This window comes from Lepisma saccharinum, chromosome 22, assembly GCF_977018435.1.
Source record: "Lepisma saccharinum chromosome 22, izLepSacc3.1, whole genome shotgun sequence".
Lineage (NCBI taxonomy): Eukaryota > Metazoa > Arthropoda > Insecta > Zygentoma > Lepismatidae > Lepisma > Lepisma saccharinum.
In genome coordinates, this window is record NC_139250.1 from 19,197,559 (window position 1) to 19,214,190 (window position 16,632).

At 36.4% G+C, this 16,632-nt stretch overlaps 1 protein-coding gene across 3 annotated transcripts in view; it reads left to right on the forward strand.

The window, feature by feature from the left end:
• Dhrs4 (Dehydrogenase/reductase 4) overlaps nt 1-11,354 on the forward strand; it is an 87,489-nt gene extending 76,135 nt beyond the window's left edge. For all 3 annotated transcript variants that reach the window (XM_083143745.1, XM_083143743.1, XM_083143744.1), the window contains exons 6-8: nt 88-222; nt 5,584-5,639; nt 8,328-11,354. In XM_083143745.1, the coding sequence (XP_082999871.1) occupies nt 88-222; nt 5,584-5,639; nt 8,328-8,442 (306 nt within the window). In that variant the 3' untranslated portion in view covers nt 8,443-11,354. The remainder of the gene's footprint in view (nt 1-87; nt 223-5,583; nt 5,640-8,327) is intronic.
• The last annotated feature ends 5,278 nt before the right edge of the window (nt 11,355-16,632 follow it).

Sequence of the window (16,632 nt, forward strand, 5' to 3'; positions counted from 1 at the left end):
CGTTATCAGGTAAAATTTTGTGTCAGTCCATCCCTACTGTTTCACACATTACCTTCAATGAATTAATATTTGTCATTTGTTTTTCAGTTATTAGGAGCATATTCAATTACCAAGACAACATTGCTTGGAATGACAAAAGTTGCTTCAGTGGACCTGGCATCTGATAATATCCGAGTAAACTGTGTGGCACCTGGAATAATTAAGACAAAATTTTCAGCTGCAGTAAGTTCATGTTGTCAAAACTGATTTGTTATTACAAGTTGAATTGCAAATGAATTTTTGAGTTGTAAATGGTGAGAAAAAAAAATATGTTAGTTCTAAAGTTTGTAATTTACTACTTTGTCAGAGGCTACAGAACGTTTCCTAACCTGTAGGAGACAAAAATTCAGATTTGGCAACCTCCTATGGTCACCAAATTAGACCAAAGGAAACAAAGAATGTAGCATTTAGCAGTGTGTAATAATAATAATAATAATAATAATAAATAAATTAAAACATACAGGGTGGCGAAAAAGTTTAGAGACTTGTTTTGGCCTATTTTTATAATGTAATTATTATTTATTTTTTAATGTTTGCTTTTTTTAAAATTTCTAGTTTAATTTTAGACTAGAAAGTGTGATCGGGTTCAGTTTCTCTCCGAAGAAATTAAACAAAAACGATTGGGAAAAGCTCGTCATTTGCTTTGGCTAGTCGCTGGTGACCATCTTCAAAAAATTATTTCTACTGATGAGATGATTTTCATTATGGAGCATGTCCACAACTACCAACCGTCAACTACTGAAGAAGGGACATAATTCCATCGCTGCGAAACTTGTCGTTCGCTGTCGTTTTACAGCATCTATGATGGTTTAGAGCAGCATTTGTGTGATGGGAAAAAACGTCTTTCATGTTCATCAATCAGAATGTCAAAATCAACTAGCTATCAGCAAATTGTTCTCTGACATTTTGGAACTGTGGACAGTGAAGCTCTTTGGTGAAGACGGATTCATGCTTCTGAAAAACTGGACTCCAGTGCATTTAAGCTGTGCATCAAGTTAACTTTACAGAATTTTTTTTGCATATGTAGTTCCGAAGGTGCACGCAGAACTTAGTTCTGCTGAGACGGGTTCCATTCTGACACAAGTCCATACTTGCAAGAAAAGAGTTACGTAATTTGTAATATACAGACAAAATAATACATCCATTAGCAGGTATGGACTTGATCGGTTGCAGTCACTGTGCAGATGAACTTAGATCCACAGATTCGCCAACTGGGATGGCTATTGAACGGAAGAACCACTGAAACTCAGGAGCGAGTCAAGCGAGACTGAATACGTTGCAAAGCACGTGGAATCAGTAATACCAGTGTTGCAAATCCCACTATTTTAACCCTATGTTTATCTTGATTCATTGCTAATCATGCTATACAGCGGCGAGAATGGCTGAATCGAAGTCTCCTGTTCAGCATGTGGTTTTGCCCGAGTATTATTTTGGGCATAATCCAAAGAAAAAAGCTCTTTGAAGTCGAGCAAGTTGTTTTAAATTCCTTACGGCAACAAGACCAAAATAAAACAGAGCATGAGGTGATTTGCCGTCAATGTGCACACGAACTGTGTCTGGGGTGTTCAATGATTTGCGGTTTGAGTTCAGGAGGAGGAAACGATTGTTTGTTGTTTGACGACAAAAGAAACTCCGTGGTATTAAAATATATCGCCGTGAGAAGAAACATGTTTATTATTTGGACTAGACGTGTGTCAACGCATACATTGAATCAATCGTGGTAGGATACCATCGTGCAAAACCACCACCAGAGCTGAAGCAACCGACGGGAAAGGGGAGGCTTATTGTTTTACCCACTGGCGGCAATGAAGGCTTTGTTGAAGATGCATGTTTACTGTCTCGTGCAAAAAAGGGGAGGGTGTTTAACACAAAGAAATGGACAGACCAAGATTTGAATCCTGGTTTAGTGAAGTCATTCATAAATTGAAACCAAACAGAGTAATAGTAGCAGACAATGTACTCCATTGTCAGTGGTCAGAAGTAGCGAGCTACTTGTAGCGTCGCTACTGTAGCTAGCTACAAAATTTGTAGCTGTAGCTGTAGCGACGCTACATTTTGAAAATTGTAGTTGTAGCGGTAGCGAAGCTACAAAATTCCTGTAGTTGTAGCGAAAATTTCGCTACAGCTACATTTTTCTCAGCATTTTGAGGTGAATTTAATGTGGCAACAGCGTCAGAAAAAATAGACAATAACCCTTAATTTTGCAGGAGGTTCATTAAGACAGTCTGTTACATGAAGACACAGATTTTCTAGATTGTAGATTATAGATATCTGCGTAATTTATTTAATTAGTATCTGAATAATTCAGATATCCACATAACTAACATATATGGATATTCCAGCTAACAGCTACGTTTTTTTATCTGCATCGCTATTTTGGAGAAAAACATGCCTGTTTGCTTCACTCCCGGAACAAATCCTGAGGATATCCATGGTGTAAGAGACTCAAAATGTCATTAATTGCTGTGTAAAATATAACTTTCAGTGCAAAAACGAGCGATGGATTTTCCATTGCACTGACAAAGGAATAGAGCCAGCAATAAATGGCTCAGTACATTAACAGCATTGATCATCGTCAGTATACAGAATCTCACCAGCAAGAAATTATTGTTACAAAAATGATATACAGTTTCTGGAATTACAATTATTTTCGTGATAATTTTTGTTCACAAATTTTAAAATTACAACAAGTTTAGAACACTCAGGTTTACACGACAGTTTCCTAAATATATTTTATCATATTGCAAAAAGTATGCAGAAACGACAATTTTCTTTAGTTAATATACATTGTTTTCAAATTTATGTATTTTTCCTACTTTCCTGTAACTTTTGCTAATCATGACATTCTCATCATCATCATCGTCCTTCGCCGTTTCCTTCCTCTGGCTGGGTCGGCATAGAAGTCAAGCCTCTTCGTTTTTTCCTGGTCTTCCACCACTCCTCTCTTTCTACGGTGTTCCAATCTTGTCCTCTTCTCCTAACACTCTCTGCTATCTGCTTTTTTCACCAACATCTTGGTTTCCCCCTTGGCCATATTCCCACTCCTTTTGCATTGTAAGCTCTTACTGGTAGTCTTTTTGCATCCGTCCTCTTCATGTGTCCGAACCATCTCATGTGTGCCTGATCTAGTCTGTCCTGAAGCATCACCACACCCACTGCCTGTCGGATCTCCTCATTCCTTATTCTATCTCTTCCCCAAAAGACTCCTTAAAAATTTCATCTCTACTGCCCGCATCTTCTTTTTGTTTCTCTATGACATTGTCCAAGTCTCTGATCCAGTAATTACTGGCACATAGTATGTGTTATATATTACCTTCTTGAATTTTATAGGTACATCCCTGTTCCATATTAATCTTCGAACACTTTGGTATAGTCCACCACCCATTTGTCCTCGTCTGTTTACCTCATCATCTATTCTTCAACTTCTCTCAATCATGACAATAAGTATGAATGGTTTATTTCATTATTCTCTTATCTAGTCGCTTTCTGTTACTTTCCGCTAATTGTAAGTACAAGGAAGAATGTTGAATGATGAGCAGTGTGGGGAATGGAGGAGCAGGACAATCCCATTCTCCCAACTTGGCGTGTTTCCTAGTTTTTGTTTTGAGTCCATTTTATGCATAGATAAGCTGATCGAGACAGGATCCGAACCACTATGTGCCTCCGCTGGGTATCGAACCTGGGGCCCTTTTGTAATCAAAGATCTCCAGGTACTTTTCATTCAAAATGTTGCCTTCCTATCAGTCTACAAAAAATGAAATATTTATTCTGAAGAAAAATATGTTGATGTGAACATGAATACGTAATCCCACCAAATTATATTTGTGTATAGTTGTAATCATTAATTTGGATAACACCCTAATTGCAATATTCATATATCAAATTTGAATTGATATGCCACTTGCATAGGTATGGTATTCTCAAAAACTATAGTAAAAATAAGTAACTGAAGTGACAATGCTATCAAAATTATTGAATGACGGGAATCATATTAATAAATAACAGAATTTATTTACCAGTAGTAGGAGATTTTTAATACCCATCCATATGGTTGTTTTTAATTTTTTTTATGGAGAAGTAGCGCAAAAGTAGCGAAGTAGCGAGTACCAAACAGGAGTAGCGTAGTGAGCTACTTTTTGGTGAATGTAGTTGTAGCTGTAGCGAAGCTACATTTTGGAAGAGTAGCTGTAGCTGTAGCGAAGCTACTTTTAAAATGTAGCGTTCTGATCACTGTCCATTGTATATATCACCAATAACAAATCATGCTTTTTTTGGTGGTATAAACTTGAAGTAAGTGTGTCGTATAATAATGGATGTAATGCGAACGAAGCAACCAACAAGTTTTTCATAAATTTATTTCTTTCTAAACCAAAATCAAAAACTCGTCATTAAATTGAAGAGGGACGTGTCATTTACTTTTACCTTTGTTTTTCTTTTTGCGTGTTCGAAATATATACATGTGCCCTCTTGTTTCAAAGATATTTTGTGATTTATATTAAGTAATGACACATTTATTATATAATCTATGCACAGAAAGTACTTTAAAAATTTAGACAAAAAAAGGCAAAAATACATTCTGCTTGACTTGCATGTGTGGGTTTTGATGTGTTCTGCAGTTGGCATTATTGCAGATTTTCACAGTGTCTGTGATGTAAACCGCTCAGCGGTTGAGGCAAGATTAGCACGGAAGATTCTAGGCACAGTTCTCGGGTAATTTGATACATAAAACCTGCTGCAAAGTTAACTTGATGCGTGGCTTAGCTCAGTCAACAGTTGCAATGCATGAATAGCCGTTACATGGTTTTGTGAACCAGGACATTTGGCTCTCAAATTCGCCAGACTTAAATGCCATGTGGTCGACTTTGGAGGAGACATTTCTTGTGTTCCATACAAATCAGTGGATGCACGACATGAATGGGACGAAATTACTGTAGAACATTGTGCGACCATTGTCAAAAATTTTCTGCGACAACTTCGCAAATGTATTGAGGCAAAAGGAAGCAACTTCAAACACTTATTGCAATTTTTATTTCTTTTTGATGTTATTACTAGTCTAATAAAAGTTTTTGAGAAGCTAGTTATTCAGATCTATATATTTATAGAGTGGATTTATGCTGTTGAAATATTTTATAAAAGTCTCCAAACTTTTTTGTCACCCTGTATGTGAACAAAGCATTTTCTCTAAGGAGGATAGTTGATAAGGAAATATCTTACTCATCCAGCGAAACACACTATGCAGAAATTAAGTCAAAGCAAAATTCTACCATTGTGATGTGAATATAAAATGACAATGATTTCATAAAGTGGATGCTGAAATACACAGTTTATTTTTTTCAAGGCAAAGGCCATTGTAGTAAATATTTATTTGCTAAGGATGCAGATTAACCATTTAGTTTCTTATGGAACATGTATGCATTTGTATCAGATTGGTAGAATGTAAGTTGTTAGTGCTAGTAAATTTTATATTGGCATGTGTTAGGTATTCACAAAAATTACACATCAACCCACCTGTAACCTGATATAATCTGCAAAATTTGTTTTCAGCTTACTGAAGAGGAGACTGCTAGAGAAGAGACACTGAAACACGTTCCCATGGATAGGTGAGTATTATCATGATCAATTTTTTTTTTTTGTCCAGGTTGCTACCATGATGATGTGTGTATATATAAGGGAGAATTCACACAGAAGCAACAGGCAGCATGTGTTGCTTGAGGATTTTGCCAATCGAATGGAGACTTGTGCTGTTTGTCATGCAACTACAGTGTGAAATGCTGCTGATTGGTTCATGTGTTGCATGCATGCCACTTTGGTGTGAAATCTCCCTAAAAGGGGGGGGAAGATTGAATGGGTCTACCCCCCTCCCTTTGGTTTACTAAACATCTGCATTAAGTTTATAATGTAATCAGTAATATGAGTGTTGTAAATTTAAAAGTAACACTGTCGAGAAGAAGTGATAACACGGCTCATGCACTATGAGGCGGTGAGTGGCATTAGTTTGAAAATTTGTCGATGCATTGACAGGGTGGCTATTACTCACCGGGAATTATGCGTGAATGCAACGTGAATTTTTCTCCATAGACGTGAAAAATTGCAAATTTTATTAATCCAAATCCCATTGAATTTATACATATTAATGCCCTTAGACAGGTTTTTTTACCGAGGAAGGAAAAGAAAAGAAAGCTGCTTGGAAAATAAAACAGAATTCTCTCAATTCCTTTACTCTGTTAGTCTTCTTTGTAGAACAATCTATCGCACAGATGGAATATTATTGCAAGATATCTTGAAGTTGATAGGTAAATTTGAGTTTGAAATTCTTGTACAATTAACAATTTTTCATAGATTTGTACATCCCGTAACATTTGTGACTTGTGTTTGTAGATGTGTTTCAAGTCTGAGTATGTGAAATGCCAAATGTAAAGTCCGCATCTTAAATTAAATATTTTAAATATATGTACCGTTTAATTGAATTGAATTAGAATTTTTGGATAAATTGGAATCACACAGACCCTTTATTTTGCTAATATATTTGGATGTGTGACTGTGTGTACGTGGGCAATGAGAGGAGATAATATGTAAGGCTGAAATAGAGAAAACATCTGCTTGAATTTTTGGATAGTTCGCCTTGAAAACTGGGAATTATACTTGAAGTTTATCAACGTCCTAGAGTAGTGACCCTGATTGAGCTACAAGCAGGCACTGCAATGAATGCTGTTTGTGGAGCCTCTCAATTGGCACATCCAAACTGCTAACATGTCACAAAAATCAGTTGCTAAAACATGTTTAGAGCACCAAACGTAACCCTCTTAACCAACTTACATGCAATAGACACCCAATCACAAAAATACAAATACAAATTTAATTTTATCACTTTTTGAATGTGATAATACAGGGTAATTCAAAATGAATGGTGCAACTTTACACAGTTATTATGACGTTACTATTTATGATAGAAAATCAGACAAGGCATCAATATAAAGAAAAACTCTGGAAGTTTTCTTCCCACTTAGCGGGCTTATTCTGCTTAGCCGATGCTCCACCAGGATCGCCAGTGTTGCAAAATGACCAGTAGAAGGTGTATTGTGTGTTGGAGCTATCGAGAGCTGATTCAATCACAATGCGCAAAGACATGCACGTGTTTCACCCTTCCGAAAGATTTGCCAAAGTTACAACTGCGAATTGTTAGTGCCTTTGAAACCATTGACAACAACTTGCTGTCTCGTGCATAGCAACACATTGTTCCCATGTTGAATCTTTATAATGTGAGTCATGTGAATAAAACTTCCAGAGTTCTTCTTTATATTGATGCCTTATCTCATTTTCTATCATAAATAGTAACGTCTTAATAACTGTAAAGTTGCACCATTCATTTTGAATTACCCTGTATAATACAGGGTATAAATGCCTCTCTCTCTCTCACACACACACACACACACATGCATGTGCATGATGAAAAATGTAAAGAAACATTTCTGTGTGAAATATCCCCTCACAAGGAACAAGGAAATAAACCAGTCGGGAATAGTGAAATGTGTTTTCAGTTTCCAATCCTGGTATGAAAAAGATATCCCTGGCTTTTCCAGCTTGTATCTTTTGTGTATGAAATTTTCACATTTGAAGAGTACAGGGAAAAAACCTGAGAAGTGCAATTTTGTCGATTTGGTGTTGTTGATGGCATTAAATAGCTCTGTCACTGTAGTTTTGTATATTGTAACTGTACAGATAAAAAACTCAGTAAATCCTGATAAATGTGAAAGTTTAAAAGTGGTATACAAACAAGGGAAAAGTAGTGAGTCTTAAAGTTTGAATTTGTTCTCTTTACAAAAACAGGAAAATGTGACGTATCAGTTTCTCTTGAACTTGCATGCACTTATTTTGATGCAGTGGATGTTCTTATGAAGAAAATAAATAGATTTTTACAAAAACTGTCTCCTTCAATTGAATATCATACTTGCAATGTAAAAATAAACTTGGGATAAGCTGAGTTAAAACATTGTCACGTGGTTTCAAAATTTATGTGAAAATACTTTGAAAGTCAGGGAATCACAAAATCAGTAACGAGTGGGGACATTGGCCTAAGGACATTAACCTTAAGAATTTATAAACCCCACAAGGATGATAAACATTTGCCTTTATGATTTTGTAAAATTTGTTTGAATTATATTAACAGTGTGAATGCATTTTTTTTTTGTTTTTTGTGTGTGTTCATTCCTTCCTATGCATGTTTAATTTGGTTTTATAGGAATTCTCGTAGTCAATATTTTATGGTTCCATTTTTCATGTCATTACAGGCTGGGAAAGCCAGAAGAAATCGGTTCTGTCGTGTCGTTCTTAGTGTCTGACGATGCCTCATACATCACAGGCGAAACCATCATCGCAGCAGGTGGAATGCCTTCAAGGTTGTAGACGTCAGAAGTCATTTGTATATCTTCATTACACTTCAGTTGAATAATGTTATACTATGTTGTTGGGACTGTCTTAGAAAACAGATAGTGGGGCCACAGAAATGATTTGTTTTTAATTTGCTTTTTTGTAATTCCATTACTTTCAGGCTAAAATACAGCTAATCAGAACAGGTTTCAACAAAACATGAAAGTGAAAGAACAGTACAGGAAGATTACTGCCAGGGCTGAGTTGATATCAATGCCGATGTATTGGTATCAACTGATACCAGTACTGTTGGTATTGGAGAGTATCAGTTGGAATTTTATTCACGATAATTTTCCAGAGTGTGGTTATTTCAGCTCTTGTCTGAATAACCCACAAATTATGAAAAATTAAAATATTTCATTTCTTTTGCACCAATATTGTGTGGGAACAAAAGATTCTGTGGTTAACTGTTTTAATATTCTAGTGTAACTTTTGAATGTTTTAAAGCAAAACCATGGTAGTTCAGAATATTTGTAAGTTTTAATATACAAGGTTTCCATTGAAACTATACCATGTCAATCTGTAAGTTTGGCTTTAAAATATTGATAACTTCACACCACAAGTTAATTATTTAATCACATGTTGATTTCTCCCCACAATGTTGCCACAGAAATAATGCATTTCGCATAATTTCCAGGATATGCCATGTAAGTGGATTCCGGAAAAGTATACCAACACATCAGGTTTTTTTTAGAGCTCAGCCGTATTTCAGTTTTCCATGGAGCCTTAATTGTTTCTCTTCCCAAAAACATTTTGAATCCTTTCCTTCTTTTTACTAATAATTGGAAATCGGTCAAATGATGTCACCATGTTGCTAAAGAATCATAACTGTGATACGAGCATGCAAATTCGGAGAAATAGTGGAAATTCAGAAATATCCACAGACTGAAGTTGAAGAGCTGTTATATACAATCCATGTCTTCCGGAATTTGATTATGTCAGTATGTTTTGTATGTATATCTTGCAGTTTAAAACTGAGAAGATAGTCTGTATATATTGAGATATAATGTAGTCATGTTTTGTTACTCTGCAGGTTGTTTCTATTAGAAATGGCTAAATCTGTATAAAATTGTATCTGGTAATTTTTTTCATCAAAATTGAGATGCTTGTCTTGTCATCCAGTTCCTGGTTGTAGTGTTTTGTAGAATTTATGTGGAATTCCTTACATAATGTGAATATTCAGTTTTGTGACAAATTTCTATCTGTAACAATCTATTTTAGTGTTTCCTGCTTCATACCTTCATGGCAAAAAGAAACTGAATTATAAGGTTTTTCCAATAGGAACTACCGGATGTTTTCAGTATAGTGTTCATCAGCTGACAACTATAGGCCCTGACAAATGTAGGCATGGAGCCAAACACAATGGAACAATATGTTTGTATCATGTAAACATGTTACTTTAATTTTTATTTTATAAAACCAACTTTTCACCAAATATGTGAATAATTTAAGTCTGCAATAGGTAAGGCATGAGCCAGCAATCCAACAATTGTCAACATACTACAAAAAAATAATGTCATTGGCAAGATTGAGCCCCAATTATGTGAAAATGTCGTCAGAAATGTAGACAGAAAGGTGACATCATGCCACTGTAGCCATGGTGACCAGTTGTCTGCCATATCTAATTATATTTAGTCATACTATATGTTAAGACATTCAAACATTTCTTCCTGCCGCTCCCCTCAAAATTCTGGTAGTTCCTATTAGAAAACACTGTATCAAAAAATGCAGTTGTTGAACAAGATACAGTGCTTGGTGTGGTGTGGATAATATATGGAAAAAAGTTCTCACTTTTCCCTTTGACGGACCTCATTATCGTAGCTGGTACTGCCATCTGACAGAACCAGTGTTGCCAGTACACCTTGTAATTTTTAAAAAGCATGCTTTTTTTATGAATATGCCATAATTAATCCCATAACTTTATTTTTTGTCCATAGAATAGAGCATGTTGCCTTCACAACATTATTATATTTGTGTTCTTTGGCTGGATTATATTATATTGTTTGAACAGATCTCAGGACCATCTGGTTTGAATCCTGATTTGAAACTAGATTTTAACAGTAGTACAAGATATCTTCATTTGAAGTATTGGAAACATCTGGCAATTGGAAGAAGTTGAAATAAATATGGAATCTGACCAAGCACCTACCTCCCTGTCGTATAAACATAATTTATGGCATTGAAACTTGATCACTGATAATAGAATATGTACGAAATTGGCAGAACAAAATATTGTTTTCTTGAAAACACAGAATAGGCTTTGAAGGGACAATTGCGCTAGGTATTATTTAACATACCTAGAAATGGACAAAGCAATGAGTAGAATTAGACAAGTTTCAAAGTGCACACATATACAGTGGAATGATGTTTTTTTTACATGACTATGAGTAAAGAACTTAAAATATATCAAAATGTACTGTGCGGGAAAATTTTGTTTACTTCTTTAGCCCCATCTAGTCCGCTGCACTTTTTGACACTAAGAAGTTGTGTTAAATGAAGTAGATGCTGTACACAAAAATAGTCATGTCCAGTCCCGATGATTGAAGAAATGCCTACCTCCTGCTTTCACCATTTATTAATTGGTTAGCAGGTACCACACAGTCATACACCGCTCCAGCAATAAAAAACTGAAACCATGACAGTTAAATAATCCAGTTGGGCCAGTTTTGCATCAATGTATTTATAGCATATTGTGTTACTTTTGGTTCTGAAATGTTATCCCAGGATGACAGGAGTCAGTCTGTTAAATGACGATTCCTTTATTTTGTACATACATGCAGTATATCTGAAAGTTAAATATTATTTTTGTGTTGTAACTACATGTTGAATTTGGTAGGCATTTTATGTATGAAGAATGGTATATTGTAATAAAATTGTTATTTTATGTTCTGGTGCATTGATTAATTTTTACAGAAGTAATCTTCCCATCTTGACATTAATTTCTTGCAAATTTAAATTTTGGGGGGATGAGGAGGAATTGAAGATATAAATTTAGATTATTATACTAAAGACATTTGTAATGTGGCGAATAGGGCTAGGATTTTCATAAATACAATTTTCGGGGGGCGGGGGCAAGGGAGATATGTTCCTGAAATATATAGGAATTCAAGTTAGGAAAGTTTCTCAAGGCATGTGTATGCATTAGGGATGGGCAGATATAAAATTCTGGCCAATGCCGATAAAGTACTGATAACCGATATTCTATTGACCTTAATAAATGTGTGTTTCCATGCGACTGCAGTGCAAAAGAAGTTGAATATTTAGAAATTTACTTTTTTAGAAAACTTTATTATCCATAAAAATTAAAACAAATTTATAGATATATCGGATTGGGAAAATAATCTGCCAATATCGATTATTCTGTCTCATCCCTAATATGCACATTTAGCCATTTGTATGTGATCGGGCATTTTTTAAAGTATAAAGACTTATCACAAAGTCGACACCACCAGTATCTGAAAGTAATCACCGATTCTTTTCCAGTCTCCGTAGAAATGCAATATTTTCACTGTCCATATCCTAGAAATTATGCAAAATGGTATTAAAGTTTATAGTGTTATCTGTCCAGCCCCAATAAGGAACTTTATACACTACTTTAAAAAGAAGCTAGTAAGGCATTCATCTGGATGAGTTGGCAAGCTTGCCAGTAAGGATTGGTTTGACCTTCAAGAACAAGTTTATATGTTCAAAGCAGTGTCCCTGTTACAGTGCTCAGTGTGAGAATTACAATCACAGTTTATCAACAATACCTTTTACAGCACATAGCCCACTGAGACGTGGAGAAATGCGGCAACAGAACTTCTGTTGTCTGCTTCTATTGAAATCAAATGGTGTAACGCCCACTACAGGGATACATGCAGAACCGAAGCACAGAATTTCCATGCCAGAAGTCTGCAGGTTATTGCCCACTGAGATGCCGGAAATGCATCAGTTGCCACGTTGATCTGCATCTCAGTGGGTGTTAATCTTTACGTGCACACAGCGAATCGCTATGTTGGAAGCATATTTTGAGTATCTCATATGAAAGATGTGTTGAGAAATGGAGGTCTATTTCCTGCTGATCTGGCACCAGCTAAAACTGCAATGGATGATTTGCAACTTTTTTTTTTATTCTTTGTGTATTTCAACATGCTGAAATATTTCGCTTAATTTGATAGAAATAAATACTTTTTGACAAACTTATCGAAAAGTTATGCCTCAACCATGGATTTTTTTTTGCAATACGGAATTAGAGCTTTGGATGTGTGGTTGGTAGGGTGTCTGACTGCAATGTGTGAAACCCAGGTGAGGTAGAAATTTTACGGGCCTAGTCCATGCATAAAGTGGCTCTGGGGCTCACACAGCCTCAAATCAATGTGTACCTGAGGGCAACACTGAAGGGTAAAGGCTGCCAAATCATGGTGCTGATCACATCACCTCCAAAATGGCCAAGATCGAGAATATGTAGTGGGGGTGTCTGATCCTACCGCCCCCCCCCCCTCCAATATACCCTAAATGAGACATCAAGGCATACCTTTGACCTTAACTAATATGGGATGCATATTTGCAGCAGAGTCTATATATAGATTGTTTTCCTTAGCTTCATTTTGCTGCAAGTCTTTTTATAGTTAGTTTTTGCATTATTTATGACGACACGAATTTGCGGTTACATCTATATACACTACAGTCCCGTTTAACTGAATTTGGTGGGACTGATGGTGCTTCGGTTAAACCGGAATAAAGTTTTTTTGATATACAGTACATATGTATTTCAGCATGTAGGCATAAACAAAAAGCTTACAATAATACGTAGTCATTTAACTCGAGAACATGAATTACACTAACATTAAGGCTCTGGTACAAAGGTCGTACGACAAACAATAAAGTTTAATTCAGCTTGTGAAAAAAAATTGATATTTTCTTTTGCTTAAGATTAGATGAACGCTTCTTAGCAGCTCGATCTCCAAGACGTTTAATCAGAAGCAATTCAGCAGCGAAGGTTTCGTCTTCTTGTTCCATGTAACAGTTGGGCTGAAAAGTTCGTAGGCTGACTCATAAATGGCGTTACTAGAATTAAATCCATGTGATTTTTACTTAGTACTAACCTTCAAAAGATACGTGTATAAATTTCACAGCTGCCGGATAATTAGTTCGTGAGATATAGCATTGTGAGTGAAGCAGCTTTTGTTATTGTGAAAAAATGGATAAAAAAGAATTTCGTGTGTTAATAAAGCATTGCTTTTTGGCGAAAAAAAATACTGTTGAAGCCAAGGCTTGGCTTGATAAACATTATTCGGACTCTGCACCAGGAAAATCAACCGTTGAGAAGTGGTTTGCTAAATTTAAACGAGGCGAAATGAGCATCGAAGACGATGCACGCAGTGGACGCCCCAAAGAGGCTGTTACCGACGAAAATATCAAAAAAGTCCACAAAATAATTTTAAATGATTGTAAAGTGAAGTTGATCGAGATAGCTGAGACTTTAAAAATATCAAAGGAACGTGTTGGACATATTGTGCATGAATATTTGAACATGCGAAAGCTGTGTGCAAAATGGGTGCCGCGCGTGCTCACAATCGATCAAAAGCAACAACGTTTTGATGATTCGGAGCAATGTTTAGCGATATTCAACCGTAATAAACACGAATTTTTCCGTCGATATATTACAATGGATGAAACATGGCTCCATAACTACACTCCAGAGTCCAATCGACAGTCAGCCGAGTGGACTGCACGTGATGAACCGAATCCAAAGCGTGGAAAGACGCAACAGTCGGCTGGCAAGGTTATGGCATCAGTATTCTGGGATGCGCATGGTATTATATTCATCGATTACCTCAAAAAGGGCCAGACCATCAACAGCGATTATTACATAGCGTTGTTGGAGCGTTTAATGGATGAAATCACGAAAAAACGGCCCCATTTGAAGAAGAAAAAAGTGCTGTTTCATCAAGACAATGCACCGTGTCACAAATCAATGAAAACGATGGCAAAATTATATGAATTAGACTACGAATTGCTTCCCCATCCACTATATTCTCCAGATCTGGCCCCCAGTGACTTTTTCCTCTTTGCAGACCTTAAAAGAATGCTCGCTGGAAAGAAATTTAGCACTGATGAAGAGGTAATCGCCGGAACTGAGGCCTATTTTGAGGCTAAAGAGAAATCGTACTATAAGAATGGCATCGAAAAATTGTATGACCGCTATAATCGTTGTCTCGCCCTCGAAGGCAACTATATTGAATAATAAAATCGACTTTTATCAAAAAAATATTTTTTACTATGTTAGCCTACGAACTTTTCAGCCCAACTGTTAAACCATGATATCTTCAAACATTCTAGTGGCTTCTGTGTGATTTGGTCCTTTCTTTTCTTCAATGGACAGATCATCATCAGAGCTGAGCTGAGCTCACCCTCAGACGAGGATGGAGCAGTGGGTGAGTACAGCCAACGCATCGTAACAATGAACTTACTCTTTGATAACTAACTAACTCTCTAGCCTTCTTAAACCCGAAGGTTCATGGCTGCAGCAACACAGGCCTTCCATCTGTCCATATCCTGAGCAAGATCTATATACTCTTTTCCATCCCTACAGATCTCCTGTAGGTCCATCTTCATCTTGGCCTTCCTACAGGTCTCTTACCATCAGGTTTCCCAACAAGAATCCTGTAAACTCTTCTTTCCCCTCCCATTTGTGCCGCATGGCCTGCCCATCTAAGTCTTCTTGATTTAATCATTCTAATAATATCTGGACATGAATACAAATTATGTAGTTCTAAATTATGTAACCTTCTCCACTCACCTATCTCATTCCCTTTAGGTCCAAATATTTTCCTGAGGATCTTATTTTCAAATACAATAACTAACTGTTAGACCAAAACAAAGACAAAAGTGCTTCGTCGGTGCTCCCACGTAAAACATGTTGTGCATGAGTAACAGCTTTCTTTAGCGATTCTGTTAACCTTGATTCGGTTAAACACGGGACTCTAGTGTACAGATGATTTTTTTTTTGTCACACTTCTCTTCAAGGTCGCCGCAGGGAAGAGGTTAATCTATATACATGCAACAGCAAGAGTAACAGACAAATTGCCCTTCACCATTTTCATTCACTTTGTTTTCTACACCATGATGATAAGGAATTGAAAAAAAAAAAACAATAGCTAGGGGCCAATACCTGCTTTGAATCAACTGAATTCAATTGCTGTAAACAACACAGGATGTGGAATAAAAAATAATGAAAACAGCTGGACAATTTGCCTACTATTATCTTTGTCGTTGGCTGTACCTGGATGGAATGCATGTTTAACAAATTACTTGGAGATCTTGGGAGTCCCATCACACAGAACCACCATGTTGCATGTTTGAATCATCTGTGTGTCCTGGCAGTTCCACAGGGGGCAATCACTTGTTTATCTCATGATGACAAACCAACGATAAGAGGAGGTTAACCATGGAAACGTAATTCCAAATCTAAGTGCTAGTGTTGCAATATGCAGATAGGAAAAATGTCAGAAATTGAACACCCGAATGCACATTTCCTGATGTCAGATGCTTTCTACTTTATAAGTAATAAACCCATATACAGTTTGTAGCTTGAGATAAAATGGATATACTAATGGGTAGCTACTTTTTATACATAACATGCAATAAAACTATTGCCCGATGTTTAAAACAAGAGTTTCTTGAGCTATGGCTTTGTAACTTTGAGTTCGCGTCCAACCATTTTGCGGCGCTAGTGGCTACCGCATCTCCTTTTGCACAGGCTATGGTAAACATATTTACCTAGAGACTGTTCTTGGTTTGGTATTTTATATCTGCACATTGCAACATTGTTGTTCAGTCGATTCATATTCAAGTGATACATTCACTTTACCGCTAACAAGTCATTGCACAGAAAAACATGAAGAATAACCTTGGATACGGGCTGGGTAGTTCAGTGACAGAGCATGGGTGCAGAATGCCACAGACTCTGGTTCTACTCCTGGTCAAGCTATAATTTTCACAACATTGCAGAAAATTATGAAATTTATAGTTTCACATTGTAAACATGGACACCAAGTAAAAGAGTCCTTAGAGATGGCAACATTTCGCAAACATGCCTAGCCAACATCACATGTGGAAGTAATATGGAACATTTTCAACCTAAAACATTCAACATATCATGATACATTTATTGCAAATGAGTAA